Raw genomic sequence first — 16780 nt, 5'->3', positions numbered from 1 at the left:
TATGCATTGGATCTGTGGCAGCAGCTTGACAACTTAGCTTAGAAATGCCTGGTTGCGCTGCCTCAAATAGTCACTCAGGTGCCTTGAGTAAGTTCTGGCAGGCTCGCAGCCAGATCCTGCTTCTACGATCTTGCTAGTGAACAGACAGGCGCTTACACAGAACTTGCTGCAACAGCTTCAGAACTTGCCACCCGATCATGGAAATCAGGGTGGTCATTCGTACAGCTCAAATGTGGAAGAGATGCTGGCTGAATACTTTCCATGAGAACTGTTAACGTGAATGTTGGGTCATAGCATCAACCCAAAGAAGCATCTCTCTTTCTTTCTCTCTGTGTGTCCACCTTCTCTGTTTAGCTTAATGTCATGAATAGTGTCAGCAACTCTGAAGACGTCAAGCCTCTGCCGGGACTGCAAGGGATGGGAGCCATGAATTACGCATCCACAAGCCCAGGATCGCTGACCAAGCACATCTGTGCGATTTGTGGGGACAGGTCATCAGGTACCAAACCTATTTTAAGCTCTTGACAGCAGCTTGTATATGAAGATACTTGGCATCTTCAAGGTGTCCACCCCTGCAAAATAAGATTGTATTGATTGGTGTTTGTTTTTTAAAAAATAATATTTATTAAAATTTCAATTAAAAAAGGTTACAGAAATGATAAAAAGAAAAAAGAAAAAATACAAATTACAGAAAAAATAAAAACAGTTAAAAATAAATCCCTCTTTCTATATCTTACAATTCATTTACTTATTTTCATGACTTCCTCACACCTCCCTTTTTTGTATTCCAGTTCAGATAATTAATTCAGCAAATCCTTACCCTCTTTGTTTTATCTTATTTCTTAATCCATTTTTTACATGTTCCTATTTAACCTTATTGCGGGACGCAGGTGGCGCTGTGGGTTAAAGCCTCAGCGCCTAGGGCTTGCCGATCGAAAGGTCGGCGGTTCGAATCCCTGCGGCGGGGTGCGCTCCCGCTGCTCGGTCCCAGCGCCTGCCAACCTAGCAGTTCGAAAGCACCTCCGGGTGCAAGTAGATAAATAGGGACCGCTTACCAGCGGGAAGGTAAACGGCGTTTCCGTGTGCGGCTCTGGCTCGCCAGAGCAGCGATGTCACGCTGGCCACGTGACCCGGAAGTGTCTCCCGACAGCGCTGGCCCCTGGCCTCTTAAGTGAGATGGGCGCACAACCCCAGAGTCTGTCAAGACTGGCCCGTACAGGCAGGGGTACCTTTACCTTTACCTTTATTTAACCTTATTAATAAAACCACTTCGTTTCATTCCAACGTCATTTTAACATTCAATAATTTTACAGTGTTTCTGTAAATAATCTTTAAACTTCTTCCAGTCTTCTTCCACCAACTCTTCTCCCTGGTCTCGGATTCTGCCAGTAAGTATTGATTGGTTTGGTGCGGGTGGCGCTGTGGTCTAAACCACTGAGCCTCTTGGGCTTGCCAATCAGAAGGTCAGCAGTTCAAATCCCCGTGATGGGGTGAGCTCCCGTTGCTCTGTCCCAGCTCCTGCCAACCTAGTACTCCGAAAGCACACCTGTGCAAGTAGATAAATAGGTACCACTGTGGCTGGAAGGTAAATGGCGTTTCTATGCACTCTGGTTTCCATCACGGTGTTCCGTTGCACCAGAAGCGGTTCAGTCCTGCTAGCCACATGACCTAGAAAGCTGTCTGTGGACAAACGCCGGCTCCCTCGGTCTGAAGCGAGATGAGCACTGCAACCCCATAGTCGCCTTTGACTGGACTTAACCATCCAGGAGTCCTTTACCTTTTACCTTAAATGAGGTTGAACCTGGGATTGAACCTGCAGCCTTTCGCTTGCAAAGCCTGTGCACTACCTGCCCCTGCCATCATCTTAAAGAAAAAGGGCCCTTAGGTCCAACAACTGAGGCTGGAAGGGGTCCTTTACCAGGGGTCCTTTACCTTTTTTTACTTTTATGCCTAATCTGTAGTCAGATATTCCAGGGTATTACAGTTCTGAGCACTGTCGTTCTTTATGGAATTGGGTGTTAACATGGGAACTTGAGAATCTCACACTTAAATTTTTGTCAAGGCAAATTTCAGGCTCCCTTGAGCTGTATGATATATGGAAGCAGCCAGAAGCCATGGCTATTTCATGCTACATGACCTTGCCTCATTGATTTTCTAGTTGAGGTCAGTAATTCATGCTCCTGGCCTTTTAAAAAATCCTCTCCCCAAAGACCAAACTCTTTGAAAGCACAGTATACTGCAATGCATATTCGGCATGTTACACACAAACTTTCTGATTGATGGATTGAGGACAGACAAGCATCTCCCCCACCAAACCACAAACAATTAATTTATTGAATTCACTGCCACAAGGCAAGGTGATAGATATGGGTGTAGCCAGGATTTATGTTGGGGAGTGGGGCAAAACTGAGCTGTGATGCATTTGGTCAGTTAGTTAAATATTTTTATTTATTTACTTGATTTAGGGTGGCAGCTGTCCCCCTGCCCCCTGGCTACACCCATGGTGACAGGCACCATCTTAGATGACTTTATAGCAGAGTCCTATACGTTTCCTCTGAGAATCAAGTCCCCTTGAGTTCCATGGGGCCTTCTCCTTAAAAGGTGATTTAACAAACCCATTGCCAAATGGAGCCAACATGTTCAGGGGCTATGGCCTCCAGGCCTTGCTTTTAGTGGGCTAGTTGGAGGCATCTGTTTGATCTTATTTTGGGAAACTGGACTGGACGGATCTTTTTGCTTAATCCAGCAAGGGGAGGGAGGGTGGTCTCTAATGTTCTTAAGTCCCTTAAAAATTACTTTCTGTCTCCAACCTTAGTCTGGCTCGGCAGAGAGGTTGAATGTTGCCAGGAACTGGGGTTTCTCAAGATGAGAAATTTACTATGAGGCGTCCTGTTTCTGCTGGTTAAAGGATTGGATACTTTAGGACAATACAGATGTATTGGATTTAGAAGGATATGATAACAGATTCGGATGGCACGCCTATTTGTGGTATGATAAGGTTAAAATTCATAGAGGCTTCTTAACCCATAAGGAAATCAATTTATGAGGTATGGAATAGATATAAAACGTTGCTAGAACACAAAGCTCCATGGTGGCTTTCACATTGTTGAGTCATTTAGTCATGTCCGACTCTTAGTGACCCCATGGACAGGGGTCGCTAAATCAACACTGTAGAACGGAGCGAGAGAGGCGAATTTTAGCGTTGCCCAGGGCGCCACTGAACTTTGAGAGCCCAAAGTCCACCACTGCCTCTCTGCACCTCCCTCGAACCGCTTGCTCTCGTCTCCCGACCGGGACGTGCATTGACATGTGCTTCTGCCTTCTTGCCAGGGAAGCACTATGGGGTATACAGCTGTGAAGGCTGCAAAGGCTTCTTCAAGCGGACCATCAGGAAGGATCTCATCTACACCTGCCGCGATAACAAGGACTGCCTGATTGACAAGCGCCAACGGAATCGCTGTCAGTACTGCCGCTACCAGAAATGTCTAGCGATGGGGATGAAGAGGGAAGGTACGTCCGTTTGGGGAGGCACAACACACATGCTCCATCCTTGGTTGCGCTGGCCGGAATAATCTGGACAATTGGTAGCCCAGAATTCCTGCGCTATCACTGCACTGGATGAACCAGTCCCACAGTAGTTGGGAGTGAATTCACTGCAGGGCAAACATATTTATATTTATATTTATATTTATATTTATATTTATATTTATATTTATATTTATATTTATATTTATATATTTATTTATATTTATATTTATATTTATATTTATATATTTATTTATATTTATATCATTTAGTGCTTTTTTCTTTAAAAATGTTTAGGGGTACTCTCATTTTGACTTAAGAAAATCACCATTTTTTAGTTCAAATTGGGAAAAATAAACACAGTACAAAGTACAAAAGTACAAAGATTCACAAAATGTTTAGGGGTATGTATACCCCTGCATCCCCCCAGAAAAAAGCACAGTTTTATATTATTTTATATTTTATATTTTATATTTTATATTTTATATTTTATATTTTATATTTTATATTTTATATTTTATATTTTATATTTTATATTTTATATTTTATATTTTATATTTTATATTTTATTTATTTGGTTTTTCAGATTAAAATTTTACAGTCACATATCAAACATACAACATTCCAAAGAATCTCCTGGACTTCCCTTCTCCCCTTTGTGGGTCCTACTGTTAATCATTTCCTCCTGCATCTTTTATAATAATCCAAAAAGGAGGGCTTTATGTGTTCAAAATAGCACAAAAACGACAGATACGCAGCACTAGAGTGAGGGGGAGCAGAGGGGTGGACATCCATGGGGAACTCCTAGGAGGCAGTGGCGTAGCGTGGGTTGTCAGCACCCGGGGCAAGGCAAGTAATTTGCGCCCCCTAACCCGGGGCAAGGCAAGTAATTTGCACCCCCTAACCTGGGGCAAGGCAAGTAATTTGCGCCCCTAACCCCTAACCTGCCACCGCTGCCAGCTTCTTCTTGCTGCTGCCTGGGCTGGTCGGGTGTGGTTCTCTCCCGCGCTCAGCGCTGCTCTGGGCGGCCGCTGCACTGTCCCTCCCCCAGATAGTCCCTCCCTCGCTCTCTCTCCGCTCCGCACCGCAACGCACGCCTGGCACCCTCCCCCTCCACAATGGGCGGCGATCCGGCAGCTCGGATCGGATTCGCACAGCCAGCACTGCAGTGAGAGAGAGTGAGTGAGCCAGGTAGGGGCAGAGAGCTGCGAGTGCGAGCGCCCCCCCCCAAATGTTGCGCCCGGTGCGGCTGGCCCCCCCTGCACCCCCACGCTACGCCACTGCAAGTTGGTGAGGAAGGGGGTCTGCTCCTGGGTTTGTTTGCTATTTTTGGGAGGGGGTCTTCTTTACCTGCCAAATCTCTTTGACAATGGAGAGGTAGGATATAGCAGTCAGTGCAGCTGTTTGCTTTTCATTTTATAGCCTATTCCCCACCATCTCTGAAGAATAAGCCCTGACTGGTCTTCTCCCTTCCCCTCTGTGGAATGTCCAGAGAGGCAGCGAGTGGAGGGGGTGTACATATTTCTCTGGAGTGGGAAGGGGACCTAGATCCCTGCCCCAGCCAGAGGGAAAGCTGTACTTCAACAGGCAAAAGTATTGTCCCACAGTCTTGTTCCTAGCTTATCACCCTGACCTTGTGGGGTCAGGCTCCATCCCTCCAAAATGTCTCCCCCTCCCCCCTAAAAAAGGTTATATATAAAACGATGGAGAGGAATGGCAAGGCATTTTTGCCTTGTGGTCTGGAGAGGGAAAAATCAGCTTGTGCTGTTAGAGGAATTGCTGCATGTGTAGAGAAGAGGGGCTGGGTTGAAGCCACAAGCAGCGGCGTAGCGTGGGTTGTCAGCACCTGGGGCAAGGCAAGTAATTTGCGCCCCCTAACTCAGGGCAAGGCAAGTAATTTGTGCCCCCTAACCCGGGGCAAGGGACGCAGGTGGCGCTGTGGGTTAAAGCCTCAGCGCCTAGGGCTTGCCGATCGAAAGGTCGGCGGTTCGAATCCCTGCGGCAGGGTGCGCTCCCGCTGCTCGGTCCCAGCGCCTGCCAACCTAGCAGTTCGAAAGCACCTCCGGGTGCAAGTAGATAAATAGGGACCGCTTACCAGCGGGAAGGTAAACGGCGTTTCCGTGTGCGGCTCTGGCTCGCCAGAGCAGCGATGTCACGCTGGCCACGTGACCCGGAAGTGTCTCCGGACAGCGCTGGCCCCTGGCCTCTTAAGTGAGATGGGCGCACAACCCCAGAGTCTGTCAAGACTGGCCCGTACGGGCAGGGGTACCTTTACCTTTACCTTTTAACCCGGGGCAAGGCAATTAATTTGCGCCCCTAACCCCTAGCCTGCTGCCAGCTTCTTCTTGCTGCTGCCTGGGCTGGGGTATTTACGGTAAGGTAGCCACGGCGGCGGCGGCGGGTCCATGTCAGGTGATCTGAGGCGAGTTGCTGCTGGCGCTGCCGCCCAAACGGCGCCGCTTGCCCGGAGGAGGAGGAAGGCAGAGAGGCGAGGAAAATGCAACATGGCCCAGCAGCTGCAGCAGCAGCAGCGGCGGCGGCGGGGCTGTGAGGAGGGGCTGCCTGGTGCGCCCTCCGTGGCCCTGACGCGCGGGGACCGCGGCGAGCGCTGAGAGCCGCTGCCTGCCGGACGCCTTCAGCCCGGACACACACACAGCTCGTCGGTTCCGCGAGACATGGGGCTCTGCTACAGCCTGCGCCAGAGGCTCTTCGGCGACTCCGGAGGCGGCGAGCGCCCCCCCCAGATGTTGCGCTCGGTGCGGCCGGGCCCCCCTGCACCCCCCACGCTACGCCACTGGCCACAAGCGCCCTGGGCTGAGCATTTGAACAGCTGTTGTAGAATGAGCTGCATCCCCCCACCCACCCCCAAAAGTAGCTGCATTGGAGGTCCAAGCACCTCCCGCCCCTCCCTCCCCAAACAGCAGAGACTCCTCTCTCTCCATTACCAATGCAGACACTAAAAACTAAACTGAGGGAGAGGGTCTGTACAGAGGCAAGAAATGGAGGCAGGGAGAATAACCCTCCCACCCGCAAGACACAGGATGCTGGGGTATACAAAAGGAACTTCATTCCTGTAACTGCAACTTGTAAAAAACCCAACAGCCCCCCTCCCCCCATAACAATTTCCCCCTCCAAACCCACCCCTAACATCAGCGTCCATGTTAAACGGTTCAGCAGCAGGGGGTAGGGGAGGAACTCCAGTCCTTCTTCCCCCTCCCTAGGCTGGGGCATGGCATGGCATGGCATGGCATAGCATGGCATGGCACAGCGATGGCCCCTGCTTGGGGCTCCCTCACTTGAGCCTCTGCGTCCTCCACCCCAAGAGTCCAGCCCCGTGGTGTATGAAATGTGCTTTCAGCGGTTCCATCTTCCTCCACGCAAAGGGGCGGCTGACTGGATGGGGGTTCAAGTGGAGGCTGTGGAGCAGGCAGGAAGAGGGGACAGCAGGGAATGCCCTTCACTGCCCATCTGCTTTGGGCTTCTTTGGAGCGGTTTTCAGGTCGGGAGAGGACAGCGGCCGCTTGTCGGCTGGTTTTCTCATGGAGCCATCCTTACTGGATTCTTGCAGCTACCGGACTTGTGTGGCAGGGCTGTAGCCCTTCTCGCTGCTGGCAGCAATGCGGAAGATGATGGCAGGCTTGGTTGTGTAGTCTATACTGTATGGGCATTGGAGAGACTAGCTGATTGCACCAGGCAATATTCTAAACAAAATGCTTGATTAACCTGGAGGTAGGCTGTATGGGACGCAGGTGGCGCTGTGGGTTAAAGCCTCAGCGCCTAGGACTTGCCGATCGAAAGGTCGGCGGTTCGAATCCCTGCGGCGGGGTGCGCTCCCGCTGCTCGGTCCCAGCGCCTGCCAACCTAGCAGTTCGAAAGCACCTCCAGGTGCAAGTAGATAAATAGGGACTGCTTACCAGCGGGAAGGTAAATGGCGTTTCCGTGTGCGACTCTGGCTCGCCAGAGCAGCGATGTCACGCTGGCCACGTGACCCGGAAGTGTCTCCGGACAGCGCTGGCCCCTGGCCTCTTAAGTGAGATGGGCGCACAACCCCAGAGTCTGTCAAGACTGGCCCGTATGGGCAGGGGTACCTTTACCTTTACCTAGGCTGTATGAATTGCGTATTGATTTGTAATGATTTGTTGGGTCTCTGGACTGTAATAAAGATTGATTGATTGATTGATATAATAATCCAAATATTTTACCTCTCCATTGTGTCCAAAATTCACCATTAAACTACAAATGTTATTCCAATCCTACTAACAGTTTTAACTTTATAAATTATAAATTTTACAAATTATAAATTTCCCCCATTCCTTACTAAAATCTGTGCGTCTGCGCATGCACGGGTTGCAATTCAGCGCTTCTGCACATGCGCAAAGCACAATTTAGTGCTTCTGCGCATGCGTGACCCCCGAAACCTGGAAGTAACTCGTTCTGGTACTTCCGGGTTTCAGCAGTCCACAACCCAAAGAAACACAACCTGAAGCGGCTGTAACCCAAGGTATGACTGTATTTATATCCTACCTTTCCCCCCGACAGGGACTCAAGGTGGCGTACAGCTAAAATAGAAAGAAACAGACACTTCAGTCCTCAATGCTGTCTGTACAGAAGAGAACAGGAAAGCTAATGGATGTGCCATCTTAGGCTGCCTCTGCTAGTAGCAGGAAACAAAATGCAAATTGCAAACCAAAAATCTCATTCCAGCCAGAGCACTCATTTCTTGCAGAGTGCAAAGTGAATTGCCAGTTGTTAAACCGATGCTGGTTTCTTCCAAAAAAAAAACAAAAACGCAGTTCCGCTCTGGGTTTCCATGAGGATCCAGGATGGAGCCCAAATAATAATAATAATAATAATAATAATAATAATAATAATAATAATAATAATTTATTTATACCCCACTCATCTGGCTGGGTTTCCCTAGCCACTCTGGGTGGCTCCCAACAAAATATTATTATTATAAAAGTGATAAAAGATCAAACACTAAAAACTTCCATAATCAGGGCTGCCTTCAGATATCTTCTAAAAGTCAAATAGTTGTTTATTTCCTTGACATCTGATGGGAGGGCGTCGATGTTGAAGCCGCAGTAACATTTGGTGCTTCTTGAGTTGTGTATGTGAATAGAAAGGGAGAATGTATTGTACAAGCTGCCAGGCTGTCACACACACACCCCACCACCCTTTCTAATTGGGTTGGCTTAATTCCTCCCGAGGTTTTGACATGGAGAAGAGCCTGAGATTTCCTTTGAGTTTTAGCTTCGGTACGAACCTCATGGCAGCATTGCTGCACTCGCATGGTGGCGACGGCGGCCGAGCCTTGCAATCTCCAAGCCTACTAGTAGACAAGGAGGTTGCATTGCTATTTCTGCCTTGTCTTTTGCCTACTCTCTACTTTCAAGTGTCAAACTAGACATCGGCAGGCTTGTTGGTGAGTTTTACCTATACGTCAACACAGATTTCCTCCTCCTCTCCCCACGACTAGCAAAGAGGAAGAAATCGTGTGAAATAAACAAGCTAATGTGAATTAGCTTGATTTACCTAACTCAGGAAGGGACGCGGGTGGCGCTGTGGGTTAAACCACAGAGCCTAGGACTTGCCGATCAGAAGGTCGGCGGTTCGAATCCCCGTGACGGGGTGAGCTCCCATTGCTCAGTCCCTGCTCCTGCCCACCTAGCAGTTCAAAAGCACGTCAAAGTGCAAGTAGGTAAATAGGTACCACTCCAGCAGGAAGGTAAATGGCATTTCCGTGCGCTGCTCTGGTTCACCAGAAGCGGCTTAGACATGCTGGCCACATGGCCCGGAAGCTGTACGCCGGCTCTCTCGGCCAATAAAGCAAGATGAGCGCCGCAACCCCAGAGTCGGTCACGACTGGACCTAATGGTCAGGGATCCCTTTACCCTTTACCTTTACCTCACTCAGGGGTCAGCAACTTAAGGCCCATGGGCTGGAAGTGGCCCACAGAGGTCGTTTGACCAGCACACGAGCCGCCTCCGAACTGAGTTGTCCGCTCTCACGCTGTGCTAAACCGGTGCGGAGACTCACTTCTGCGGCACCGAAAATCGCGTCCGCGCACGCGCAGACGCTGGAAATTGTGGGCATGCATGCTCATACACAAGAGAGATCTGGCCCACAAAGGGATTTCTGTGGGACCGATCCAGCCCAGGCAAGATAAACCTTGTTGACCCCTGACCTAACTGATGTGGGTTTTTAGAAATCTACTTTTCTCTGTGTCAAAATAATATGTCCTGAACTTAGTGCACATTGTCCTGGTCCAGGAAAGGCTTTTTAGAAGACATGTTTGAAGATGGAAAGGGAAGAAACATGGTGGACAGAGGAAGGCTGTTCATGGCACAAGCTGAAAGGGAGGAGGAAAAAGGAGTGGATGTATTTAGGGGCACAGTTATGTACTGAAGTTCTCACCCTGGGCCAGCAGGGGGTTACTGTAGATAGTTTTCACCCAGGTCCGCATATGCAAATAAGGAATTGAAAGTGACGTTCAGTGATTGGATAGTTACAGAAAGTTGTTACAGTTGCATTGTAGTTGAGTTCTATATAAGCAGGCAGGCTGAACCCTTCAGTTCAGTTATGTTCTGGCCTGTGAATAAACAAGAGCTGTCTGAAGAATCGCTGTGTTGTCTGATATGTTCACCCACAAACTTAACATGCCTGAAATGTTTGGACTGGGGCAAAACCTGGTTTTTTTTTTTTAATATATATTTTTTCCTACTCAGCGGTTCAAGAGGAGAGGCAGAGAAGCAGAGAGCGGAGTGAGAATGAAGCTGAGTCTACAAGCAGCTGTGGCAGCAGCAATGAAGACATGCCTGTGGAAAGGATTTTAGAGGCTGAAATGGCTGTTGAGCCCAAAACCGAATCTTACAGTGATGTGAACGCTGACAAATCGGTAGGTGGCTGCTTGGGACTTGGCTGTTACTTGGACAACTTATTATTACTATTAGTAGTAGTAGTAGTAGTAGTAGTAGTAGTAGTAATTAAATTTCTGTTTATTAAATTTAAGAGTGAAGAATAATGAGAGTAATTCATACATGCATGCCCAGAGGGCCAAACTACCGTATTTTTCGCTCCATAAGGCACACCTGAGGGATGCGCCTGGCACTGTGGGTTAAACCACAGAGCCTAGGACTTGCCAATCAGAAGGTCGGCAGTTCAAATCCCCATGACTGGGTGAGCTCCCGTTGCTCAGTCCCGTCTGCTGCCAACCTAGCAGTTTGAAAGCACGTCAAAGTGCAAGTAGATAAATAGGTACCACTCCAGCGGGAAGGCAACCCCAGAGTCGGTCACGACTGGGGTCCCTTTACCTTTAAGTATTTGGATGATCAAATTCTCTACTGGCATATACATACAAAATCAAACATAGAAGGCTGGTGCTTTTACTACCATATAATGCTATTTGAAGGATGCACAAATCACTACCACACATAGCAAATGAAGAAGTATAATTGGAAAGTGTGCAGAAATGTCAGAAGTAAAGCAAATACGATCAGCAGAAGATGCATGGCCTTGCAGAGAGATAATTGCAAAGGTGCATAGGCAGAATCTGAAGAAATTTCACTTCCCGGAGTCCCTAGATATCAAGGTTTGTAAATGAAAGTTTTGCCAGCAATTGAGGTAGCCATGCATCCATGGCTCCGCAGACTGGGAGAGTTTAGAAACTGATTGCATGAGTTGAGAACTCAACCATTTACGCACAAGCAGCCCCTTAACCCATTACAGGCACCAATGCCTGATTCAAAATCATTTTTGCCTGCGAGCATTTTTATGGGTTCAGCATTTGGAGTGCTTTCAGTAACAGGGAGCAGGATGGCTATGACGACGAGGTGGCGGCGGTTGAATTTACTCACCCACATGCCTGCTTCTCACTTAGACCAATGATCCTGTCACCAACATATGCCACGCGGCTGACAAGCAACTCTTCACGCTGGTGGAATGGGCCAAGCGAATCCCACACTTCTCAGACTTAACGCTGGAAGACCAAGTTATTCTCCTCCGAGCAGGTATGGATCTTGGCCCCCTCACCTTGCCACTGTTGTACTTCCTTCAATCACTTGAGGCAAGTTTTTATTAAGAGCAGAAACCCAACATCTGGAGCGCTCATGTAATGCCGATTTTACCGCTTTGCACATTTCAGACTGCAGGTGACGATGAGATTGCACTTTAACCATTCCCTCGTTTGAAAATAAGTAAATAGGGATGTGTCGAAAACGAAGAGGGCATTCTGTGGACACCTTTGCCCCCGTTAAATAAGCCACTCTGTTTTGGCAATGGGGTTTTGATTATTTTTGAGAGGGGGAGGGACAGGGCAGGGGATCCTGGTGAGGGGAGAGACTCCATCAGGCAAGGCCTCCTTCCACCTGCCTTGCTCCACCCTCTGCTTCTCAATGTGTATTGTACAGTGGTGCCCCGCAAGACGAACGCCTCGCAAGATGGAAAACTCGCTAGACGAAAGAGTTTTCCGTTTTGGAGGTGCTTCGCAAAACGAATTTCCTATGGGCTTGCTTCGCAAGACGAAAATGACTTGCAAGTTCCTGCGGGTTTTTTCCCCCTCCCCCCTTTTTCTAAGCTGCTAAGCCGCTAAGCCGCTAAAAGCCGCTAAAAAGCCGCTAATAGCGCTAATCCGCTAAGCCGTCAATGGGCTTGCTTCGCAAGACGAAGAAACCGCTAGACGAAGAGAATCGCGGAACGGATTCTTTTCGTCTTGCGAGGCACCACTGTATTGCATTGTTTTATGTCCTGTGGCTTGCCGTTGTTTTATTGATTATAGTTTAGATATTATTGTAACTGTTGAGTGGATTTCTGTTTAACCTTTATATGTTGATATTATTATTTTATACTATTCTAATTGATTGTTGAATGCTACTTTTTAATGAAGGCTGCCTATTTTAAAGATATTTTTTATTGTATTAGATTGTTATAAGATGTAAAAAAAATTTAATTTATTTTTCGTTTCTTCAACTTGTAAACTGCCTTGAGTATTGTAAGATAGAAAGGCAGTATACACATTAAAGATGATGATGATGATGATCCTGGTTGCAAAGTGGGGGGAAAAATGCTGACTCATTCCATTGGCGGCCAGTTAGCATTCCTCTGACTGATTTGGCTTTTAAGCATCATCACGTAGCTGTGACAAATCTGCTGCATGAATCTTCTGATACAGTGGTGCCCCGCAAGACGAACGCCTCGCAAGACGGAAAACCCGCTAGACGAAAGGGTTTTCTGTTTTGGAGGCGCTTCGCAAAACGAATTTCCCTATGGGCTTGCTTCGCAAGACGAAAATGTCTTGCGAGTTCCTGCGGGTTTTTTCCCCTTCCCCCCCCTTTCCCTAAGCCGCTAAGCCGCTTATCAGCTGATCCGCTGATAAGCCGCTAAACCGCTAATAGCGCTAATCCGCTAAGCTGTCAATGTGCTTGCTTCGCAAGACGAAAAAACCGCTAGACGAAGAGCCTCGCGGAACGGATTAATTTCGTCTTGCGAGGCACCACTGTACATGGCTTTGTTGGGGGCAAGTTACATGTGGATTTAGCTTGGTTAGAAAAACATCAGTTTCATATATATTTTTGTAAGACAGCAACTTCAATCTTCACATGGATCATGGGATCAAACAGGTTTACTACTAGAGTGTGAGCAATTTGGGAGAAAATCCCCCCAGCCTCTATGCAGCAAAGCAAAAAAATCTAGGTGTAGATGCCCACAAATACGTTTTTGTCTCCTGTTTCCTTGCCTGGCAGTGCTCCTAAACTGCCTTGCTGATGCTTCCTAATCACACTTTTCCCACTTCCACTTTCCGCCTCCTACTCCATTGCCATTTCTTTATGGAGAAAGTTTAATAATCTGGCAACAGAGTTCTTTATGGCAATATTTTATTTTTCCATTTCTAATGCACCCAGAGGCATCCATTTCTAAAAACCTGTACCAAGAGTATTTTATTTTATTTTATAACTCATAGAGCTAATTTGGAGAGAGAAGTTTTGACACACTGATTAAGAATTCCGTATTGCTTCAAAGCCTGCTCTTGATGGGGTTACACCCCTTTTGAAGAAGGAGGTATTGGTACTTTCGGGTACTTCTGCATCCTTTGCTGTCACTTGAGACGTAGGTGCAGGGCCAGATTTAGGTTTGATGAGGCCCTCAAGCTACTGAAGGTAATGGGGCCCTTTATATGTCCAGCTGCCCTTTGTCAACAACAAATTGTCACTGTTTTTTTGTTGAATATATGCTATATGGTAATTTATGGACCAACACAACACAAAACACTGTTGCTGTATGTAGGTTTTATTTTATTTGTTTTTTATCTTATATTTTGGAAATGTACATCCATTATTTTTCCCTTTAAATTTTTTGGGGGGCCTCCAAGAGAGTGGGGCCCTAAGCTATAGCTTGCTTAGCTTACATGTAATTCCGGCACTGCTCAGTGCCTTCCATCAGCTTCAGCTGGTGGTCCAGTTGCGCCCCTATCTGGACAGGGATAGCCTAACATCTGTTGTCTATGCTCTGGTAACTTCAAGGTTAGATTACTGCAATGCATTATACATTAAAGGTAAAGGTAAAGGACCCCTGACAGTTAAGTCCAGTCGCGAACGACTCTGGGGTTGCAGTGCTCATCTCGCTCTATAGGCCAAGGGAGCCGACATTTGTCTACAGACAGTTTTCCTGAATCATGTGGCCAGCATGACTAAGCCGCTTCTGGCAAAACCACGGAAATGCCATTTACCTTCCCGCTGGAGCGGTACCTATTTATCTACTTGCACTTTGACGTGCTTTTGAACTGCTAGGTTGGCAGGAGCTAGGACCGAGCAACGGGCGCTCACCCCGTCGCGGGGATTCGAACCGCCGACCTTTTGATCAGCAAGCCCTAGGCTCAGTGGTAGGCTGTCTCTAAAGACAGTTTGGAAACTTCAGCTGGTGCAGAATTTAGCATCCAGGTTGCTCACTGGGGCAAGATGGTTTGAGAATATTACACTGATCCTGGTCCGACTGCACCGGCCGCCAATTAGCTTCCGGATAGAATTCAAAGTGTTGATTTAGATCTATAAATATATAATAATAATAATAATAATAATAATAATAATAATAATAATAATAAAAAATTATACCCCGCCCACCTGGCTGGGTTTCCCCAGCCACTCTGGGCAGCTTCCAGCAAAACATTAAAATACAATAATTCATCAAATATTAAAAGCTTCCCTAAACAGGACTGCCCTCAGATGTCTTCTAAATGGCTCAGGACAGCAATACCTGCAGGACCATCTCTCCCCATATTAACCAATCTGGACCCTGCGATCGTAATCTGAGGCTCTTCTTTGTGTGCCTCTTCTGTGCGAGGTCCAGAGGGTGGCAACATGAGAACGGGCCTTTTCCACAGTGGCCCCGCTGCTCTCCCTGGGATGGTCTCCCCTGGGAGTCTTGCCTGGTGCCTTCATTACATATCTTTAGGCGCCAGGCAAAAACATTTCTCTGCAAGCAGTCCTTTGGCTGATTGGAAATTCTATAGTCTTTTATTTACAGTCATCCCTCGGGTTAAAGTCGCTGCGGGTTAAATCTTTTCAGGTTGCTTCCTGCAGGGACCCGGAAGTAACAGAACGGGTTACTTCCGGGTTTCGCCGCTTGCGCATGCGCAGATGCTCAAAATGACGTCACGCACATGTGCAGAAGCGGCGAATCACGACGCGCGCATGCGCAGACACGGGGTGCCTTCTGCTCAGGATGCGAATGGGGCTCCGAAATGGATCCTGTTCGCATCCAGAGGTACCACTGTATTTATTTTTTTATTAACAAAAAATTATTAACAATTTGAACATAACAAAATATCAAAACATATCATATTCATTATTTTTCCCTCCCCCCCACCTCCCCATCAAACCTTCTCCCCCCAGAGACTTCCCTAGCTCCTCTCTATGATTTCTCAACACATGTTATTCTCTGCATACCGTAAAATTGTATAAATCCTTAAATTGTCTTTTAAACATATTTGTGGGAAGTGAATTATTGGTTTGCTTTTGTTTTATTATCTATTTTGTGCTGCTATTTTGTGTTTTTATGTTGTGAACCACCCTGTGATTTTCAGATGAAGGGCATGTGGCGATCACACAGGGTCCCCGGACGTTTCACCGTCTATTGATCTCTGTGCCACCACTTTATTTCTTGCTGCCACCACCCAGGCCCTACCTGGTACAATACTGTGTCCAGTCAGGTTTAAATTGGAACATAAACTTCTGTTTATTTATTGCAGTTTAACAAGCGTGTGGTTTCATAAACGGTATTGGTCAATTACAATCACGGGGTGCCTATCCAGACCTATAACTTCCGCTACCTGCTCTCACTCACTAAACCACCTCTCAGATATTTACTTGTCTTCCTAGCTCCTAACTGTTCCTGACTCAGCTCATTTCGCTACACTAGCTCAAGCTACCCACAGACTCTATCCCAATTCACTCCCACTTCAACCAACCACCCACCTCCCAACAAACTCTCCTTTCACACCTTCCAGAGCTGGTTTTATAGTCCCTCTGACTCCACCCCCTGGGTTCTGATTGGGTAACCTGTTTAACTAATTCACCTCCAGCACTCTCATATGTTTTTCCCCCAAAATTTTTTTATTGGTTTTCACAATATTATAATCAAACAAACAAACAAACAAACAAGACAAACAAACAAACAAACAAGACAAACATAAATCATAGCCTTATTGAAAATTACAGTTATTAAATTTGTTAAGTAAATTCTTGGTTGAATTTCATTGCATGTCCTTTCAACGGTTTTCCAAATCCCAATTTTTATGAAATTTAACTTAAACATTAACACCCTTAAATCTTCACCTTCTAGAATTAAACATATTAATTCATCACTTAACATAAATAAAACCCTAAGCCCATTAAGTATCTGCAAGCTATTTCCAGTTAGTTTAACTGATTTGTTAAGTTAAACTAACAGCACTCTCATATGTTAACGTCACAGGGCAGTATAAAATTTAAGAATTGAATTATAAACAAGCAAGCAAGCAAGCTCACATTAACCAGCTCACATTAAGGGCTTGTAAGAGGCAAGTCCCATAATATGCATCTGTTTCACTCCTGTCTTCTCTTCTAGGTTGGAATGAGCTGCTCATTGCCTCTTTTTCCCACCGCTCTGTCTCCGTGCAGGACGGCATTCTGCTGGCCACAGGCTTACATGTGCAGCGGAGCAGTGCGCACAGCGCCGGAGTGGGCTCCATTTTCGACAGGCATGTTTCTGAACTCTTGTTCTG

The 16780-nt window shown here is 46.9% G+C and overlaps 1 protein-coding gene across 2 annotated transcripts in view; it reads left to right on the top strand.

The window, feature by feature from the left end:
• The window catches only part of RXRG (retinoid X receptor gamma), an 89541-nt gene that overhangs the window by 60241 nt on the left and 12520 nt on the right, over nt 1–16780 (top strand). For both annotated transcript variants that reach the window (XM_079981557.1, XM_079981558.1), the window contains exons 3-7: nt 355–499; nt 3331–3510; nt 10254–10423; nt 11405–11534; nt 16624–16756. In XM_079981557.1, coding sequence (XP_079837683.1) covers nt 355–499; nt 3331–3510; nt 10254–10423; nt 11405–11534; nt 16624–16756 — 758 coding nt within the window. The remainder of the gene's footprint in view (nt 1–354; nt 500–3330; nt 3511–10253; nt 10424–11404; nt 11535–16623; nt 16757–16780) is intronic.

Source organism: Podarcis cretensis, assembly GCF_951804945.1.
Source record: "Podarcis cretensis genome assembly, chromosome: 6".
Lineage (NCBI taxonomy): Eukaryota > Metazoa > Chordata > Lepidosauria > Squamata > Lacertidae > Podarcis > Podarcis cretensis.
This window is presented reverse-complemented; position numbering and strand designations above follow the sequence as displayed.